We start from the raw sequence: 17075 nt of genomic DNA, 5'->3' as shown, positions 1-17075 counted from the left end.
CAGTAGCTCCCTCCCCCCATCCCTAGCACCCTCCTTCTCAGTCCCTCCTTACCATTCCCCTTTGCCACCAGCACGCACAAATTCCCTTGTGGACCCTCCTAGCAGCTGCCTTTGCCCCCCTGCTTCCTGGTGTGGGGGCTCTGAGCTCAACAAGTCTAGAGTCTCTGAGCAGCGGGGCGCTCTGGCTACCCCAGGGGGACAGGTGGCCTGGGGGGCGAGGGCACGGCGCTTGCACAGCTACGATCACAGCCCTTCAAGACAACACACAGACACGCACACAGAGACAGACGCCCACGCACTGCACACACCAGGAGGTGATGGATGTTACTGAGATGGACCAAACCAACAAGCAGTGGGGTAAGAAACGAACAGAAACAAAACAAAGCACTTGCGTTCAGATGGAAAGCTGTTTGGGGTTGAGGGGGCAGCTGGGGCCCTGGGCTCAGGGCTGGAGGGATGGGAGGGGGTCACTGACTTTGGGGTCACTATGGGTGGGGGGAGCTCCGGGTAGGTACTGAGGCAATACTGGTTTGCACTCCACCGACCAGTGGGGAGCGACTGGGGTCTCCACCACTGTCTGGAGGTTCTGCCCTGCCCACCCCCATGCAGTTGAGGTGTTATCCTGGGGTCAAGCAAGGAGAGGGAGGCACTTACCTGGAGGCCCAGAATGGCTAGTCCACCTTTGGGGGTGTGTGTGTGTGCAGTAGCTCAGTTTAAACAAAATCCTGGCAGTACTGCTCAACCATGAGGAACAGTCCACTCTCTAGTATTTCAAATAAGCTGATGAAATTGTTAGTGAAAAGGGAGAACAGAACAAAACAACAATTCACCTGCAGGGCAATCGTGGTGTTCTTCGCGGGGTACTTTCCCACCAGGCCTTGTTCTTTCCGTTTCTTGAATTTCCTAAAGTAGTCCTGTATCAGGAAAGTGGCATAGAACTTCCCCACGGTTACCTCATCATCTAAACGGAGAGACCAGACAGAGCTCTCCCGAATCAGCACATTTGGACCAGGAGCCTCTACACTCGCTTCTGGCTGGGGGAGGGGCGGGGCGGGGGTGGCGCGGCGCGGAGGGCAGGGCTCTGAGCGCCCACCGCAGGGGTGAGAGCTAGCAAAAAAGCAAGGTTTGGCAAAGCAGTTGAAGGCTCAAAATCAAGAGTCAGTTCAGTGCGATGAACTGGTACTTAGGATTGCAGAAAATAAGGTAATTTATCGCAAGTTAAAAAGAGCAGCGTATTAGTGACATTATGAAGTGCTGTCTTGGTTATTGACTTAAAATAAAAATTACAAAACAACCACACACAAAAAAAGAGGCTTCCTGGGCCGTATTTTCATCCCATGCCCAGGGATGTGCATGTGTAATCACCGTGAACGCCTTGGGCAATTAACCATCCACATCCTGATGCTTGGGGATAAAGATAGTGACCGCAGAAGGGTGAGAGCTCGGAAGAAAAGGAAGGTTCAGAAAAGCGACTGCAAGTCCATATTTTCCTGGGACCCCCTTTTTCTCTGCAGTAGTCTCCAGAGACCTCCTCCTGGTTTGCTCCTGGAGAGCAAACCACGCGCTGCAAAGCATCAGCTCCAAGGAGCCTTGAGCTGAGCTGGTGTATCTGCTTGTTTGGAAACAGCAGCCACAAGTGGGCAGAGGGGATTCTGGGGAGTGTTTTCAAGGGGATGCATGAGGCAGAACAGTGGCCTGGCCGTCTCCTGGTAAACCACCTTGGGCAGAGGAGGTGTGCGCTAGGGTCCCCACAAGTCTCTTTATCCCCAGGGTGCTCATCATCAGATTTCTGTGTGGTAAGGCCTCGTAAGTGGCAAGTGTCAGAACATGGTAGCAGTCCAGGTACATGGGCTGCATCGGGGGCCAGGCACGAACCCTGACTCCCAGAAGACTGGACGTGGGACCTCAAGCTTTTGGCTAGGTCATCCTGGCAAGTCAGATGGCATACGGTGCCAGGGATCCAAGCTCTCTGGGCTGTGGTCTCTACTGGAATAACTTTCTGAGGTGCTGCAAGGATTTCAGGAGACGTGCAGTGAGCCCCCAAAGTGGATCTGTGTGGGGGGGGGGCTGGAGAATGGTTAACCAGCAATCACCTCCATTTGCACTTGGCATTGCAGTGAGTTCTGGGCAGGAGAGTTTGGGGGACAGGACGCCCATGTGGACATTAGTGGGTGCTGGGTCTGGGACGCTCTGGGCTACTGGCTGTGCCCCACCCAGCTCCTGGTTGGAGGCAGCCCAGAGCAGATGTCTCAGGATGGTCTGGCCTCAGGAATGCTTTCCCAACATGGTCTGGGGGTCCTGAAGGAGTGTCGGGATTCTCAACAAGAAATGAAGACTGATAGCGTGTGTGTGTGTGTGTGTGTGTGTGTGTGTGTGTTTGTGTGAGGGGGGCAACTCTGGGGTCTCGAGCCAGTCTGGACATTTTAGCACTGCCCGCGAGCTCACTGAGAGAGGACTGTGGATTCTTGACACTGCACCCCCTGATTTACTTTCAGACCATTCTCCATTTTCCTGGCACCTGGGACACGGACACAACAGGATGCCCACAGACACCAGGCCAGTGTCAGAGCAGTTTCAGAGCCTCTTCATAACAGCACACAGGGGGTGACTCTGCCTCTGCCCACTGTACCCAGCGGGGAATAGTCAATAGTCATGCCCACTTCCTCCAGGGTGTGGGGCTGGGGTCGGAGGCCCAGGCCTGCCCACTGCCTCCTCATACCACCTCGCTTGGTTGGGAGGCGGAGTCCTGGCTCAGCCCACACAGGTCACTCACTATCTTCAGAGCTGCTCTCAGAGGAAAGTCTCTCCCTGCACGTGCTGCTGAGGGAGGGTCTTAGGGTGGGCTTCCCACCTGCAGCACCACAGCCTTTTACGGACACTCCCTCTCCCTCCGCCCCCAACTCTGCTCCCTGGGAAACACTGGCTTGTCTCCTTCTGTACGGATGCTTCCAGCATGCATGATGGGTCTACCTAACCCTTACTGCTCCTTCGTCTGGGCAATGTGGGGCTGCAGTGGCCCACGCCAAGGCTGTGGGGGCTCCTCTAGGGGCCTTGGAAGTAAGGGGGGACAGGTCCCCAGCACAGAGAGCTGAGCAGAGACAGCCCTGCCCGACCTCTGCAGGAAGTGCTCGGGACTTCGAACCCTCTCCTGGGGAGACATTGTGCTAACACTGAGCTCGGGATGTGTTCTTCAGAGCAGGGTTGGATCTAGGGCAGGGTTTTCTGAAAAGCTCCCGGAGAGAGGAAGCCATGCCGTGAGAACATCTGGGCTCAGGACCTAAGGGGTTGAGATGAGGTCAGCTCTGGGCTCTTCAGGACAAAGAAGTCAAAGATTCAGGTCAAGGCATGAAGGCCCAAATGAAAAGAGGTAAAGGGTCTTCTGAGAACGGAGGTGAGAACGTTTGTGGGACACAGAGGGGAAATGAGATAGCTCTCTGTGCTGGAGAAGCTATTCTGTTGGCCAAAGACTCTGGCCCTCTGAGTCCCAGCAGAGATGGCCAGCTCAGCAGAATTCCCCGGGCCCGTGCCTCAGTTTCACCTAACCGCCAAGCTCAGAGTGCTGCAGGGAGGAGAAGCCGTGTCACATACTACAAAGTCTCTCAAGACGAAACCTGCTCTGCCGGGTCACTGGGGCTAAAGGAACACCGTGGGCCCAGGAGTGACAGGCTGGGCTCTGGGCTGGTGGCAGCATATGGGAAGCTGTCCCACGGCAGCTGGCCCCCACGGCTGGCTGGATTCTTGTTTTTCTAAGTGTGTCCTGAAATGGCAGTATCTGGATCTCCTGGCCTCCTGGAAGATAGACAAGGGCCCGGGAGACATCAAATAAACTAAATCCCTCCCCACCGGCTCTTTTGGTCTGGTCCTGGCGGCCTGGAAACCTTGTAGAATGTAGGTGGCAACAGCTCCAGGTGGAGACTCAATCTGGATGAGGCATGAAATTGGCCCAATGACAGGGGCATGCAACTTCCGGGGCATTCCCTCTCCTCGATGCTCCAGCTGCCATACGGAATCCTGACACTTGTTACCCTAAACCCCAATCTATTCTAAAAATACAAAAAGGCAAGTCCAGTTACTGGAGCAAGAAGGTGAGAGCATCTCTGGTCTCTGTTAGCAGACCAGCAGAGCCAAGAGCGGATTCGTGTTTCAAAGGAAAGGGACTGTGATGAGGGGTTGAGTTCTGGGCGTGTGTGTGTGTGTGTGTGTGTGTGTGTGTGTGTGTGTGTGTGTGTGTGTGTGTGTGTGTGTTCCTGGTACAATGAGGAGGAATGGGGCTTCAGGGCCCCACTGGAACGTGGTGTTCCCAGGACATTTCCAGAGCACGGGGCCGTGAGGAAAGGGGCTTCTCAGGAAAGGGGCACTTTGGGGAGAGAGGCTGGGCTGATGGGTGAGGGCCGGCCCGGGGAAGGTTTCCGGAGACAGACACTGCTGCTGCTCTGAAGCATGCATCTCTGTATTGTGAGAAACATCGCTGGGGAATACAGCTGGCAAGAGATAACCCCGATTCCATGCCACCACCCTGAAACAGAATTGCTTCAGAATATTCTGAAAGACTAAGAGTTGAGAGGAATGGAGGCTGCAGAAAAAGCTCAAGCACATTGTTATAACCGTTTAAGAAAGCAGTTTCTCTAAGCCATGCGAGCACTGAGCAGCTGAAAAGAAAGGAACTAAAACCAAAGAGGGGTTTTAAAGGTGCAGGACAGAGTAGCCCTGCGCTACAGAGCCAGGACGCATCCAACACGAGTTTGACCTGGGGGTGGGCCCTCTGGTTTTGGAGGTGGCTTTTGCTTTCCCTTCTCGGGTCTTGGCAGTTCATCCCCCCCGCCCCCGCCCCCTGTGCCAAGTTGGGCGGTTGTGCCTTTGAGGGGCAACTCCCTCAAGCCCATGCTGTTCCTTGCTTTACACCTGGGGGCTGCTCTCTCTGGCCTCCGTGATCCAGAGGGAGGGGCCGTGGCCACTGTCCAGGCCAGGGCACCTGAGCTGGCTTCGAGACTGGAGCCAGACCAGTACAGAGACAATGCAGGGACAACGGCACTGGAGGTTCCATTGGCAAAACATTATCTAGGACCATTCTGTCGGCCAGGGAGGGCCAGGACGCTGGCGGGGGGTGGGTATGGGGGAAGGGGGGCCTGAATAAACCCATCCTGCACCTTTAAAACTCGAAAACAAAACAGTCAAAACACAACCACCTCAGCTTCTAAGTTCATGTGTAGTTAAACAAAATGAAAAAACAGCATATTATTACATATATATATATCTGCTATATATATATAGACATACACAAATATATAAATCTGAGTTAAGTCAGTTATGTTAGGATGAACAACAAACGGTTAAGAAGCATGTTTGTTAGTTCTTTCTCTGCTCTCAGTTCTCATTAAAGGGATACTTGGGGGTCATATCAAGTAATAAATTCAGTCTTGATAAGAACATTTCAAAACTACCATTTTCGGAAAGCTAGACGTTCCCCGTGAGAAGTTTGGCATATGGCAGGGCCAAAGGAAACGTCTATGAAATACTTCCTTTAGGACAGATACACTCAGGCCTTGTTTCTTACAGCCAGCTCTTCTCAAACATCTTGCCCCCCACCCACCACACAAGCCGGGACCAGCCCGCCGGGTGTTGGAACTAGAGGACAAAGGAGGGGTTCTGTGCGCCCCCTCCCCCCACAGGGCTTGCTGGACTCTCACTATCAATTCAAACCCCTGTGCGGACTAAGAACGACTGAGGAAAAAGATTACACTGACCACCAGCTGGAGGGACCACTTGGTCAAGTAGTTTCATGCTGGTTTTCTTCCAGATTTTCTTGATCACAGCACGCAGTTCTTCATTTGCCTGTTCCAAGTTCCCTGGATTCAAAAACAAGATGCGAATCCAGGCCTTGCTGCTTTTACCAGCAACCCCCTGTCCCCACACTCGTTCTCCCCACACTGGCTGCTGGCAGAACCCAGGGCTGGATCTCCCGTGCCTTGAGGCTCTTCTGGGTCAGGCCCTCCTCACTCCTACTGAGGAAATCCCCAACCCTGCCACTGGGCAGCCATGCATCTGTCACTACCATTTTTTTTTTTTAAATTCTGGAACTGACGCCTATGGCAGAAACAGCACGCCCCGCCCCCCCCGCCCCCAACCAAGGCCTCCTAGCCCTGCTCTCAGCCTCCCAGACTTTTCCCTCATCCCCGGGCTTTTTCCACTCTTGACGTCCCAGCCCCAATTTCAGCCAAGCATGATTTCTCGCCGTTGCTCGGGCCTGTTTCTGTCTGTGTCGCATGGCCCCAGTATCTGTCTTTTTAAACTGACATTTTGGTGTCCAAGTGTGGCCTTCATGACACTGCCTGGGGAGTGCGGGGGGGGGGGGGGAGTTCAGAGAAGTTCCCATTGCTGGGAGAATGTGGAATCCTGAGGAACCTGCCTTTCCTGGTCCTGAGCTCACGGGGTTCAGGGGAGCCAGCTCTCAGCCAGGGGCCCTTGCTGGCCCCTCTCTTCCCTCTCCTCAACAAAGTGACTCTGAGAGTCGGCCTCTCGCCTGGCCCCAATCTGCGTCCACCTCTCTTCTAATGCTGCCAGGGAGCAAGCCCCAGGGCCATGCACGCCCCAGCGCCTGCTGTCCGGGAAGACAGCTCTCTCTCTCAGCAGGGAAGATGCGGGTGCCGAGGCCGTTCAGGTTTCACAGATGAGGGTCTGTCTTGCTGTGAGTGGACACTGAGGTGCCCACTTCAAAGAGGCCTAACTCGGAGGCAGCTGAGGCTGTGCCACATAGGTGCCAGCTCCTGGGTGTGACCCTCGGCACCACAAATCAGCCCACGAAAGAGGCTGAACTCAAACCCAGGCCAATCACACAGACCACCTGAGTGCCCACCTGAGCATGGAAGTAGGAATGAGGGAGACAGGGCGGCCAGTCAGGCCACCACAGAGCTGATGGCACCTCTAGCCCTCTTTTCAGAGTCTCCCTTCTGCAAGAAAAGGCCAAACAGATGTGCCATCTCCTCCTCCTGCCCCCACCTGCCCTCTGCTTCCAGGGCCGCTCACCTTCTGTCTTGATTTTAAGAGCCGTTCGCACCAGAGCAAACAGGGTGGCATTGAACATGACCGTCCCGTCACTGTTGAGGGGCATATTCATGGCAACGAGTCTCTGTGAACACAAAGTGGAGTTTCTCAGTGGAGCATGAAGGCTGGATGCATATTCTCTCCAGTGCTTGTTCTCACCGAATTCAGCAGCCATTAGGGGTGCACCTGCTACCTGGGGTGGCTCACAGACGCTGCAGATCAAAGTGTTACTCGTGGAGTCATGGTCCAGTTTGGTGTTTGCTCATCAGTGCAGGCACCGCACCGTTCCAGTGCCCCGGCCTCTGCTCTGGGAGCAGCTCTCCCGGTGTGGTGGGGTGAGTGCATGATGGGAACTTTCACTGGGTTGCTATGCTCTGGGGGTTTGATGATGCTGGCACAAAGAGGCAGGCCCACGAGCCTCAGACTTTGCCCTGAACGACTGAGACCCATTCCTCTCTCTCCCACAGAGAGCATCCTTGGAGGACCTTGCCCAGCGTGACCAGCAGGTGATGGTTTGTACCAGCCAAAGTGGTTTCTAGAAGTGGTGGTCTTGTAGAGCTGGGGTCCTATTTCCTGCATCTCAGGTCTCCTTCCTGGCCCCTCTAACGCCAGCTCTGAGAGGACTTGGGGACTTCCTCCCGGGGCCCTAGTGACCTCATCTGGAAATGATACGTCACCACCAAAGGGACATGCCAGGAGTAAAACAGAGCATGGGCAACACATCAGCCCAGAACCTAAGCCTGATTGGTGCTACCTGATTGGTAACTGAATAATCATTGTTTCAAATTTATTTTTTTCTTGGTTTCTCAGCTATATCTTATGGTGCTTGGACTGGAGCGATAGCACAGCGGGTAGGGCATTTGCCTTGCACGTGGCCAACCCGGGTTAGATTCCTCCGTCCCTCTTGGAGAGCCCAGCAAGCTACCGAGAGTATCTTGCCCGCACAGCAGAGCCTGGCAAGCTACCCATGGTATATTCAATATGCCAAAAACAGTAATGAGAAGTCTCACAATGGAGATGTTACTGTAATGTCTGTAATGGAGCCAGAAGCAAGCCTGCTCAAGCAAATCGATGAGCAATGGGATGACAGTGATATAGTGATCTTATGGTGCTCAGGGATTACTCTCAGCTCACTGCTCAGGGATGACTCCTGGCAGTGCTTTGGGAAATATAGCCATAGAATCTGAGTCAGTTGTGTGCAAAGCCAATCCCTTAACCCCTATACTCTCTCTTTAGCCCAAGTCTCAAATTTCTTACCTTTGGCTGACTGATTGTCCCCACAGAAAGATGAAAGCAAACATTTTCTCCTCCCTGTAAATGAACTAGAATCCTGCGTCATGCATGATTCCACCTGCCCCTAAATTCCACTGCTAATCGCTGACCATCGCTGTCTACAAAACACTTGGACATTCATTTGCTTTCCACGCTAAGTGTCTTCCTCAGGACATGCAGGCCTTTGCAGGGGCCTCGGAGTGCAAACACAGGAGTGCACAGTGTATAGTGTGCACACGGGAAGCCTTCTGGCTGTTGGTAAGGAGACAGGAAGCAAGAGAAGTGCCTTACTCTGTGAACCCACACTCCAAGTTGAGCGGAAGAGAAGCAAGGACACAAACTAGGTCCCCAAGGACTTGCCCATAGAGTGTTCTTGACTTTGGGGGTGGGAATTTTGAAAGCCCTAATATGAATACATATTAGGCACTCCTCAGTTACCTCAGGTTCTGGGTAGAGCTGGCCACCACTGCACAGGTCAAACCCTGGGCCTACAGGGAGCTGGCACCAGTCACTGGTGCAGACCGGCTGGATTGCTTGAGGGTAGTTTCAATAGGCAGCTCCTGCACCTCTTCCCTGATGAGGAGAACAGATCTCCACTAGTGTGTGAGTGCGTGCGTGTGCGTGTGCGTGTGCGTGTGCGTGCGTGTGTGTGTGTGTGTGTGTGTGTGTGTGTGTTGAGGGGAAGGGAAGAAAGAGTCCAGAGCAGCCTTTGGAGGCCATGTCCAGGCCTGGGTGATGGGCTCCACCATCACACCAGGAGAAGCAGCACCACCGTCCAGCACCACCCCCTCTTCTCCAGCCTCACTCCTACTTCTCCACTCTAACCTTTGCTTCTGCAACTGAGATGACCAGCATCCTCCCGGGCAAATGCCCTGCCTGCAGTCTACTTCTGCAGGGGGCAGTCACCTTTCTAAACTGGAGGCTGCCTGCCTCATGTGCTGCGGGAGAGGGCAGTTGGGATGGAGAAGGGACCACTGAGTCCATGATGGTTGGAGGGATTGCTCAGGATGGGAGATGTGTGCTGAAAGTAGATAAAGACCAAAGATGATGGCCCCTCAGTATCTGTGCTGCAAATCATGATGCCCATAAGTAGAGAGAGAGAGTAAGAAGGAAGATGCCTGCCACAGAGGCAGGGGATGGGATGGGGTGGAAGGAGGAATACTGGGGATATTGGTGGTGGAAAATGTGCACTGGTAGAAGGATGGGTGTTCGATCACTGTATGACTGAAATTCAATCATGAAAGCTTTGTAAGTGTATCTCACAGTGAGTCAATAAAAATAAAATAAAAATAAACTGGAGGCCACTGAGGCTAGAACAATAGTATTTATTTGCCATGCATACAACCAACCCAGGGTCCAATCCTTTCCACCCCATATGGTCTCCTGAGCCTGCCAAGGTGATCCCTGAGCACCAAGCCAGAAGTAAGCCCTAAGCAGCACCTTGTATGCCACCCGCCCCAAATAACCCAAACAAACAAAAAGACTGGAGGCCCTGTCATGTCCACTCACCAGTCTTGCCTACCCTCTCTGGGGCTTGGCCCCTCAGGCTCTGCTCACCTTGTGCCTGTGGCCTTCTGCCCCTTTCTCCCATGTTCTAGCCACACCAGTGATGCCCAATTACCAATCCCATGTCCATGCCCCTTCCTCCAAGTCTGGACTTTCTGGGTTCCCTCTCTGCAGTGCCTTTCCTGCTTGGATATACTCCTGCTTCCCCTCTTATGGCCCTGAGGCCGAAGGCCCCCCTCCCCTCCATCCACCCAGTGACAATTTCCCTAAGTCCCTTCCTCTCGCAGGCGTCCCAGTGGTGCCAAGAGTTACACACTGGTGCGTGCTCAAGAAGAAGAATCACTTCCTCTTCCTCATCCCTGTGTCCCAGGACCTGAGAGTCTGGACCAAGTAACACTTAAAGACTCAGGAGGCCCTCACAAGACAGGCCATTGGCTAGGCAACTGGGGCACTTACCTTGCAGGCTACTCTGTGTGGGCATAGTTTCCCAAAGCCAAGAGGCGGCTGGATGCGGCGGAGCAGAGTGACCACGTCCAGGTGCTTGATCCGTCCCCTGGAGACAGAGCCCAGCATGAGGGCCAGTGCATGCCAGTCCTCCCACCTTCAACAAACACAAGATGCCAACTTTCCGGAAACAGCCCACATGACCAGGGGGAATCCCTTTCCAACCTACTTTGCCTCAGGGTCATATTCGGACCATATTCTTTTGAATTCGTCTAAATGGTGAGGCCCCAGAATAGACCAGTCCCGGGTCAGGTAATCGAAATTGTCCATGATGACGGCCACGAACAGGTTGATGATCTGAAAAGCAAATTGGAAGGAGGGAGCTTAGACTGCGGTAGGATACACTGGGTCAGACCCTCAGATACGATCGTCGAAGAGCTGAACCTGTTTGTCCAAGAGAGGTTGTGAAAAGCCTCCTTCCAGAATCCAAAAAAGGCAGGCCTCTTGCTGTCCCGTGGGCTTTGGCATACAGTAGGAAGGCAGGGAAGATGCTACCTGGCCTTTTGAAGTTTGCTGTGGTTTTATAATTCCATTGTGGCCAAATACTCACCCTTTTAAATTACTGCTATGTTGTAGGGAGCCATCTTACAGAGCTTGGCTCTTATCGTCTAGTCAAGCGGAGGCTGCTTGGGATTCCTGTGATCTTATCATTTCACCATTTGTCTCACTAGCCAAAGGCCATGCCTGATCAACATTCTACTACTGTTCCTATGGGGGTCCAAGCATGCATACCACCCCCCTCCCACCAAGAGGTATAAGTATTGTAACTGCTGTGAATAAACTCTCTCTCTCTCTCTCCTCCTCCTTCTGGCTCTGCGTCTGTTCATTCGGTTACGTCCCCTCCTTAGCCCCACGAAGGGTCCTCCCTGCGGGACAGGATGGGACCCCACATCTGGCGCCCAGCGTGGGGCACTAGGGGACCACCGAACGCCCGGTCAAGTTCACGTCGGCCGACGAATTCACGGAAAAGTGAGTGTCTCTGAGGGTCGCCTCTCTCTTGGCGCACACCCTGGTATGGGACCGGGCTCGAATACAGTCTCGTGTTAAGGACGAGACGGTCACTGGCGGAAAGGCTTGAATTCCCTTGTCTTGTGTGTATGTGTGAGTGATTGTGCAGTCTTGGACGTCCTCGTCCTTGTACTGAGTCTGTGGCTCCACCACTTGGCATCCTTAAGATCCCTTTAAGGTTACGGAGTCCGAGTGGGCTGTCTGCGATTCCACGAGGAACATATGGTCTAGGGTGGTGCTGGTTTAGACACCGGCCGCAAGTCACCTCTCAGGCTGATCCACTATGGCTAAGTTCCTCACCGGCCAGACATGCATCTGAGTGGTTTGTTATGAGTGTCCCCATCCCCCCGCCCCCTTCTTGTGTCTTTTGTGTTTTCATTTCTGTCGAGTTGGCAGAAACTACCTCCCAGTGTAGACAGTCACTGGTGGAAGGTCGAATCCCTTTGTCCTGTGTTTTCATTTCTGTCGAGTTGGCAGAAACTACCTCCCAGTGTAGACAGTCACTGGTGGAAGGTCGAATCCCTTTGTCCTGTGTTTTCATTTCTGTCGAGTTGGCAGAAACAGCCTACCAGTGAAGCAGCTACTGGTGGAAGGCTTGAACCCCTTTGTCCTGTGTTTTCATTTCTGTCGAGTTGGCAGAAACAGCCTACCAGTGACCCTTTCTTTTCTCTTCTTGCTTTATGGCCTGCTTATCCTCTGTTTCCAAGGCTCCCTCAGTCTGTGGGGATGAGGCCACCCCCATGCACGGAACTGACTCCTCAAATTCTACTACTATAGACTCTGACCATCCTGCTTTCCTACCTGAGCCCTCCCAAGCGGAGGCGCCTCCAAGACTTTAAAAAGAAAAACGGCAGTTTTTTAGAAAGAGCCCAATGTACATTGGAGCAACCCCATTGTCAGGGGGATAAGACCAAAGATAATGTGGACGTCCATAGGGCAGGTTCAGGAATTTCAGTGTGAATATGGTGAGTGGGTGTGCACCCTCGTGAAAGAAGGACCGGTCCGAGCAAGTGCAGGAGTGTGCTTTGTGCGTGTGCCTTTAGTGTGTGTGTAATTGTCTCATTATCTTTCTCTTAGTCCTGCTTATTATTATCAGCAGAGAAGGCAGGAAAATGCAAGATCGTGTGGTTAAGTGTTTAATAATATCAGGAAATAAAAGTATATCACTAAGGTAGCCTATCCCCAAATCTGATAAGAAGTCACTAATTCCCTGCCTCAGAACTAGTCTTGACCAAGAAAGAAAAATGCTAGCATCTGACCACCTTAGGTTTCAACAATTTTGAAAAGGTTTTGCCGGCTTATATCAACAAAAGCGCTTTCTTGACCCATTTTTAACAAGCAGGAAACGGGCTGGTCAGGCAGAGAAACGGGGAGCAATGTTCCCAATCGGCCGACAGGGCTTAACTTTGCCCTGGGGACTTGTTCCTTCCTTTCTCAGTCTATCAGTTTTTTCCTTGCCGTTTCTGAAGGGCCAGATCAATAGATCAACTGCAGATGTGTGCACATGTACGTGTGGTGTTTTTAGTGAACTTATTGTCTGTCTGTTTGTTTGTCTGTCTGTCTCTCTATGTGGAACACTTGAGTGCTGGAGCCAGAGTGAAAATCAGTGGTAAAAATTAGGCCTGGGGAAAACAGGATCGTCTCAAGAGATCAGAGTGATATACAGTTCAGCAATTTAAAGGATCTATGTGATTTTGGAACCTGTTAGACCAGGTTTAAACAAAGATTTCTAATTAGAATGTGGCGTCTACAACGAAATTGAAATTTTTAGTCTAAATTTCTTATTGGAAGAACATTAATAGTTATTAACAGTTGAAATTCTTTTGAATTCCAGTAGCTGTACTATCTAGAAAAAGCTACAGAGCTACAGCCAGAAAACTAAAAGTGAAATAAGAATTCAGAGAGTGCAAGGCTTTATCTTATAAGCCTCAGCCAATTTTAATGAGGAATTTAGCTGTTTTTCAAGCAACAGAGGTACAGAAACCCTCAAAATAAACAAAGTTTACTTGTGTTTCCATAAACATTTGACAGTCCAAATGCTTTTCTTTCTATGCTATTATCAAAGTTTGGTTAAAAAATATATATATATAAATACCCATAGGGCTTTTTCTGTGTTTGAAAGCATATTTGTATTGTGGAATTGATAAAGTTAGAAAGCTTGTGATTTGAACTAACTAAGGTACGAGAACTATTGAACTTAAGCCAAAGAAGATTTACTCATGTTTCATAAAAATTGATGGTTTAAAGGTCTTATGCTGTTGTGTAAATGTACATATGCATCTATATTGGATTATTAGAATGTGAGCTGAAATAGTTGTGGTTAAAAACAGGTTCGAAGAGTAATGGTTTAGTTAAAATATGTTTTTCTAGAGTTATAAAATTGGTTGCAAAATTTATTCTACAAGTGTTTTATTTGATCTGAGACTCGGTAACTAAAATTTCTATTGATACTTAGCAAAGAATTATAATAGATTAATCTCAGGTGTCAGCCTGATAGTCTAAAGCCATAGTATTGGGTCTTGGTTAAAGTTTGAGATGTGGGAACTTTTACTGACTATTGTTAAGTCAGTCTGTCCAGTACATGAAAATGCATGTTATTATTCTGATAACTTTATTCATTGCAAAGCTTTGTCACCAGGTATCATACCTAGCTCGGACCATCAGAGAACTTTGTACGCAAGTGTGAGATCCTTAATGTTTTATGGTAATCTATGAGTGTTTTTATCTTTATATTTGTGTTTTCCTAGAAATCAGAATTCTAAGATGTCTCCTGGTGAATTTCTAATGTGAAGTGAACTTTTGCCAAGTGAATATATGTTGTAAGAACTTTCTAAACCTTTATGAATATCTATAGAACTGACAATGCTTTTGAAATGGTATGGCAGAGCAGTTTTGTCGTGTTAAATGAGATGATTGATAATTAGTGTCCAAATTTGGGAAATCATGTTGTACTGAGTTTAGTAAAATAAGAGTTTAAATTTGTGGGACGACTATAAGGAATATAGATGTATGTCTTAAGTCAGAAAGATAATGGATACAGATATCATCAGTTGGAAAAAGGAAAGTAGTCCTGTTAAAGTGAAGTTGATTTTGAAATGGGTTGAAGGAAAGGTACAGGACAGAATGAATATAAAGGAAAGTGTAGAAGGTTTGAGGTTGTGTTTGAAGGAAAGAAACTGATCACTGTTTTAAGAAACTCTTTAAATCACATGCAGAATTGTTCTAGTATGTTTTTTGGTAGGATCTATGGAAAAGATATTGGATGGATTGTCTGGACTCCTGTTACAGTGCTCTTAGATAATTGAATTCTTCAAAAGTTGCGAGAAATCAAGGGTTTTTCAAATGAGATTAAATGAATTAGACATGTTTAACTGTACACTGGACTCCCAGTATAGTGCTCTTATCAATGGGAAGTCAACGTTTTCAACATGGGATTGAATGGGTTAAATATAATGTTAAATTGTACACCTTTTTCTCTACAGATTTTAGATTCTTTGGCTAGGAACTATAACAAATGGGTGTGTTGCATCTCACTGTGAGTAAAGTGAAATGTTTTTCTCTTCTTTGTACCTTTGGTATGTTTTTGACGCTTCATGGCACTATGTTGGTTTGCATAAATACAGACAAAAGTCTTTCCTCTCTGTATAGGGTCTACCCCTCATGCAGACAGGAAAATCAATTATGGGACCCCAAAGCCCTCTTTCAGGGAAAGAGTCAAGGGATTGGTCTAAATGACAGGTGCAGGTATTTAACAGGTACTGATTCAAGTACCCTACAAACCTCAGGGAGACCCTAGAGGCCAGTTGGCTTAAGGAAAGAATGGAAATCATCACTGCTATGGAAAATGAGAAATCCGGGAATCTGTGTGACTGACACAATCTGGGCCTACTCAGCATCAAGAAAAACCCTGGAAACCAGGATCCCTCCCAGCCCTGAAAAAGGGAGGGGATGGACTCCTTTCTGCCAGGATGCATCTACGGAAAAGGCCACCTCCAGTTCAACCTGAAAGCTCGAGACCATCCAGTTCATCGTGGGACGTTTATGGCCAGGCCTGGGTAACTCTGACGTGCCACATAAGATTAATGCCATTATTGGTGTGCCTCCTGTCTTTAGCCCAACCCCCAGGACTTCTCAGTAAATAATGGGGTACCCCAAATGGAGAGTTCTCCAATCTTGCTGTATTTATGCAAAAGAACAAATCAGATTTGTTAAGCCATCAGGCAAATTTTAAAATGAAGGTGGAGAGAAAACCATGCTTCTGTAATTTGCCTTTTAAAGAATCAGATTCAAATTCTACAGAGTGATCTAGTAAATGTATTCTAATCTTGATCTAAAGGTATTCCTTCTGGGTAATTCAGGTAAAATGTGTTTTGCTGACTGTAAAGTAAGCAGCCTAGTCTTTGGGACTCAATGTTGAACTTGCTGTCACTAGTCTGAAAGCCATCTTTCATGGGAAGGAACTCAGTACTATGCTTTCTGTTTCATTAATGAACCTAGTGGAAATTCTGGACTTCCTTTCCTAACACTTGTTCAGCATCAAGGAATTTACCAAGGAGAGGATTGGCAGCTTGACATCATGTAAATGATCAAATGCTCATATTCAAGGTATAAATATCTACTGCTTCCAAACGACAGCTTCAGTGGATGGGTAGCTTTTCCAACCTGAGAAGTGGTGTGGTGCTTCTAGGCCACTAGAAAAATCTGGACATAGGAAGTCATTTTCTATCAACCAATGGGTGGAGCAGTTATTCTTTTCCATTGTTTTTATGACAGAAATGGGTATGGCATTATGTTTGTTGCTTTGGGTTCTGTTGCTTTAACTCTTATGTTTCCTAAGACAGCAAACTATTTTGTCCTTACTAGGTCAGAAAGGACCTTCCACATCTTCAGAGTCTAATCATTTCAAAGTGCCATCCCTCAGTTTAATTGATCTGATCTTTTCTTTCAGATAACTTCAGGAACCCAACCAGTTCATTGCCTGGGGCCCACTAAAACTAAGGTAGCTGAGGTTTCACCCCTTGTGCAGGCAGGGTCTGCGCCCCTCTGTCAGCATGAAGCAGCTTCAGAAGATGGATCACCGACCATTTTCCCCTTAAAGATTTAAGGTGGTGAAATCTCTAGGGGGGAATATGATGTAGGCAGGTAGATAGGGAAAGGCCCTTGGCAATGAAACAGATTAATAAAGTCTCCAGGAAGGAGAATCCTGAGACTAACCCACCCTGTGGATACAGAAAACAGACCTGATAAGACCTTCAGCGGACGCTGAGGAGGTTGGACCCCTCCCCATGAAGTTCCTCAAATTCCGTCAACCTCTCTTTTAATCTGATTAAAATGTGATCCAGCCTAAAGAAGACCATCACCACTCCCAACCTCCCTGGTAACCTCCTTAGCAACAGACTTTTACCTGGGAAGAAGCTCCACATGGGGGCAGGTTGAAGAAACCCTATAAAGGCCACCTTGAACAAAGGAAGGGGGCGCATATGCTACCTGAGTCCATGTGCTGCTTGTGCCATGTGGCCGAGCACATGTGTCGCCCGCATCTCCCCCCTTGAGATGTGTACTTTCGTGCTTTCATGTTTGTGTCACAAGGGATACCGGACAATGCCTCCCCTGACCACATTTAATTTAAAACAAAACAGGGGGAGATGTAGGGAGCCATCTTACAGAGCTTGGCTCTTATCGTCTAGTCAAGCGGAGGCTGCTTGGGATTCCTGTGATCTTATCATTTCACCATTTGTCTCACT

General features: G+C 49.5%; 1 protein-coding gene across 1 annotated transcript in view; it reads right to left on the bottom strand.

Annotated features, from left to right (window-relative positions):
- Positions 1-17075, bottom strand: part of CACNA1D (calcium voltage-gated channel subunit alpha1 D) — a 339389-nt gene that overhangs the window by 25652 nt on the left and 296662 nt on the right. The window contains exons 37-41 of the mRNA XM_004615165.2: positions 10493-10620; positions 10276-10372; positions 7024-7126; positions 5745-5846; positions 831-961 (exon numbers count right to left, since the gene is read on the bottom strand). Coding sequence (XP_004615222.1) covers positions 831-961; positions 5745-5846; positions 7024-7126; positions 10276-10372; positions 10493-10620 — 561 coding nt within the window. The remainder of the gene's footprint in view (positions 1-830; positions 962-5744; positions 5847-7023; positions 7127-10275; positions 10373-10492; positions 10621-17075) is intronic.

This window comes from Sorex araneus, chromosome 4 (assembly GCF_027595985.1).
Source record: "Sorex araneus isolate mSorAra2 chromosome 4, mSorAra2.pri, whole genome shotgun sequence".
Classification (NCBI taxonomy): domain Eukaryota; kingdom Metazoa; phylum Chordata; class Mammalia; order Eulipotyphla; family Soricidae; genus Sorex; species Sorex araneus.
This window is presented reverse-complemented; position numbering and strand designations above follow the sequence as displayed.